The 3,269-nt window shown below is 58.2% G+C and overlaps 1 protein-coding gene across 2 annotated transcripts in view; it reads left to right on the forward strand.

Annotated features, from left to right (window-relative positions):
* TMPRSS6 (transmembrane serine protease 6) overlaps positions 1–3,269 on the forward strand; it is a 35,418-nt gene that overhangs the window by 9,313 nt on the left and 22,836 nt on the right. For both annotated transcript variants that reach the window (XM_007454065.1, XM_007454066.1), the window contains exon 6: positions 1,645–1,849. In XM_007454065.1, coding sequence (XP_007454127.1) covers positions 1,645–1,849 — 205 coding nt within the window. The remainder of the gene's footprint in view (positions 1–1,644; positions 1,850–3,269) is intronic.

Raw genomic sequence — 3,269 nt, forward strand, 5'->3', positions numbered from 1 at the left:
TCACCCCTGCCCTCGGAAGAGCTCTGAGCCCCGTGAGGGAGGCAGACACATAAACAGAATCTCACATCACCAAGTGCCAGGGCTAGAATAGAGGTCCTGGAGGCAGTGCAGAAAGGGAATCGTTCTGCCCTGGGGACAGAGGTGGACCCTGGGGGCTGTGAGACAAAGCAGAGGAAGGGATGTGCTTCTAGAGGGAGGAAGGAGTTGCTCCTGACCGGGGCGTCCTGGAAGCCTTCATGGAGGAGGGGGCAACAGACTCAGGATTGGGGGGTAGGTAGGAATCTGTCAGGTCCAGCGGGGAAGGGGCCGGGTGAGGAGAACACAGAAGGCGGTTTCATTTACTTTCGCCCAGGCTCCCCAAAGATGCTTCTGATTTTATCAACAGAGACCAGCACATCCCTCTCCCCTTAATTTGCTTCACAAAAAAAGTAATTATTAAAATGGCAAAAGCAAAGCATCAGCTTGGAGCAAGATTTAAAGAATACAAACGCCTAGGAACAGCCAGGCGCCTTTCCCCAGGGGTTCTGACCCTCCCCCTTGCAGATGTCAGAGGTCTCTCCCTGGGGAGGTTGGCTCCCCAGCTGGAGTCAGGATGGCCAGCGAAGAGGGAGTTGAGCAAGAGGCAGCAGTATCAGAGCAAAGCCTGTTCATTCACCTCCATTCCCTTCCTGGTCCTCAGAACCACACAGAGAAGGAGGTGGGACAGGGGTTAGTACTTTGTCCATTTGACGGAACTCAGGGTGGCTGAGTGACTGGCCCAGGGTCACACAGCTGATAAGAGGTGGTGCCGGGACGACCACGCAGAGTCTGGACTCCCCGCATACCAGGCTGCCTCCCACATCCGGGGCTTACTCCCGAATCCTTACTGCTTCCTGGCAGAGCACCCATCCTCCCTGCTTCACAGGCTCATGTTGAGGTTTAAACGACATACTTATGGCAGCATACTAGCTTGAGCTCATTTCCTCTACCCGGGCTGCCTCCCAGCCCCACTGGAACACACTCCCTTCTCTCCACCTGAAATGAAGCCCTCAGCCCGCTCCCCTTATTGCTTGGCCATCCCACTGGTCTCCCGGCCTCCTCCCAGTAGCCAGAGGAGTCTGTGATCCAAGCCTGACCGTGTCCCAGGCCTGCCTAACCTTCCATGGCTCCCATGGCCGCAGGAGGAAAAGGCTTCTCTCCTGGGCGCGATCTGGGTCCTGCCTCCCTCCTTCCACTTGCCCTCCTGACTCAAAGTCCCCTGTCCGCCCTGGCCCGCGGGCCTTTCTTCACTGTGACCTCCCAGGACTTCCCTGGGAGCCCTCACTTCCGAGCTATTCCTCCCAGTGCCTGCATCTTTCCCTGCTGCTCTCCTTGATCCCGGCAAGTGATGGGACCTTTCTCTGGCACTCGCCTGGCAGGGAGAGCTCAGTGAGTGCTAAGGGAACGAATGAATGAACCAATGAATGAGTGCATGGTTGAGGAGGCTGGGGATGGGAGCAGTAGGGAAACAGAAAGCTGGGATACAGCATATCTGGGCTGACCCCCATCCAGCTACTGTCCCCGCCCCAGCCCTGCTTGGGTGAGGACCTGACAGGGCTGGGCCCACCGCGGGTCTCTCCTCCCAGCTAACAGGGGTCAGGGGACCTGTCGCTCTCCCCACTCCAGGCTGCTACCGCTACAGCTACGTGGGCCAGGGCCAGGTCCTCCGGCTGAAGGGGCCCGACCCCCTGGCCTCCAGCTGCCTGTGGCACCTGCAGGGCCCCGAGGATCTCATGCTCAAACTCCGGCTCGAGTGGATGCTGGCTGACTGCCGGGACCGGCTGGCCATGTATGATGTGGCTGGGCCCCTCGAGAGGAGGCTTATCACCTCGTGAGTCCCTGGGAGGGCAGTGGGGGGAAGGTTGGGAAGGGGGTGACGGTGTGGGGTCAAAGCCACACCCAGTGTTCTGAGACAAGGGGCTGTGTGACCCCAGGCCCTGGTATTTGGTATCCGGGAGACAGTGAGGCCAGCCCAGAGGGAGATGGTGAGAGGAGACTGGAAATGGCTATGTGCTGTGAGCAATCCCCTTGCCCTCGCCCAGCCTCAGTTTCCCCATTTGTAACAAAACAGGTGTACTAGATGACCCCTAAGGTCAGCTCTGGGAGGCGACGTGATCTTGTTAGAATGCTCCAGAGTCTGGCAGCCCCAGACTTCCAACCATACTCTACTGCTTTCTAGCAGTGTGCTCTAAGCCAAGTTACTTTGCCTCTCTGCACCTCAGTTTCCTCACCTGTAAAATGGGTGCACAGCCATGCCTACCTTGCAGGGTTATTGCGAGGATTTAAATCAGACCTGCTGGGCCAGGCTCCTCACACCTAGTAATGCGGTCCATTATTACTATACATTAAATGTATCCATTAAACATCCCGTAACTGCTATCCATTACTACTATCATTATATATGGTCGAGTTGGGGCTGAGTCACGAAGGGCATGGAATGCCAGGAGCTATCTGAACTTTAATACTTGCTAAGTGAGGAACTAACAGAAAGTTCTTGAGCAGAGGAGAAGGGCTTTAGGATATGACATGGAATGCAGAAGGCGGGCAGGTGGTGGGCTGTGGGGAGACCATGAAGGGGCTGGAAATGGCCTTGGCTTCCAGGAGCCTGATCACCCCCCCACGGGGTGGGAGAGGGGAGTAGGTCTGTAGGAGGTCAGGGGACACCCTGGGGCACCGGGCTGCTGCCTCCTCTGTCTTTCTCAGGCACCCAGCTTCCAGCTTTCGGGATGGGGGTGGGACCTGCATGTTTGAGATCAAGGGCAGTCCTGAAGGGTGAGCTGGGTGAAGGTTCTCCCCGGCCCCCTCCCCCAGGGCCTCTCTGACTCTCCAGGGTCCGAGGCTGCGCTCTCATATGCAGCCCTCCCCCCGCCCCCCCACCGCCCTGCCACGTGCTGACCACAATCTGGCATGTGCGTGGGCTGGGTTCCTGGAGGGCTCTGGGGAGCCCAGAGAAGCCAGGCACAGCTCATTTCCAGGACTGATGAGGGTGGGAACGCTTCAGCGCTTTCCCTGGGGCTTCTCCAAGTGCTCCCCCCGCAGCCTGCTGTTGCAGAGGGGACCTGACTGCTGGCTCAGCTCTGTCCCTACTCACTGTGGCACCAAGTGGCTCACTCCGTCTCAGACCCTTGGAGAAGGTGTAAAATGATGGGTCAGACAAGACTGGGGAGGTCCACAGACTTGCACCCCAGACCATGAAGGGGGGACTTTGGTGGTAATGGGAAGACGCGGGGGTGGGGTTGGAGAGCGGGGGG

Source organism: Lipotes vexillifer, unplaced genomic scaffold, assembly GCF_000442215.2.
Source record: "Lipotes vexillifer unplaced genomic scaffold, Lipotes_vexillifer_v1.1 scaffold382, whole genome shotgun sequence".
NCBI lineage: Eukaryota > Metazoa > Chordata > Mammalia > Artiodactyla > Lipotidae > Lipotes > Lipotes vexillifer.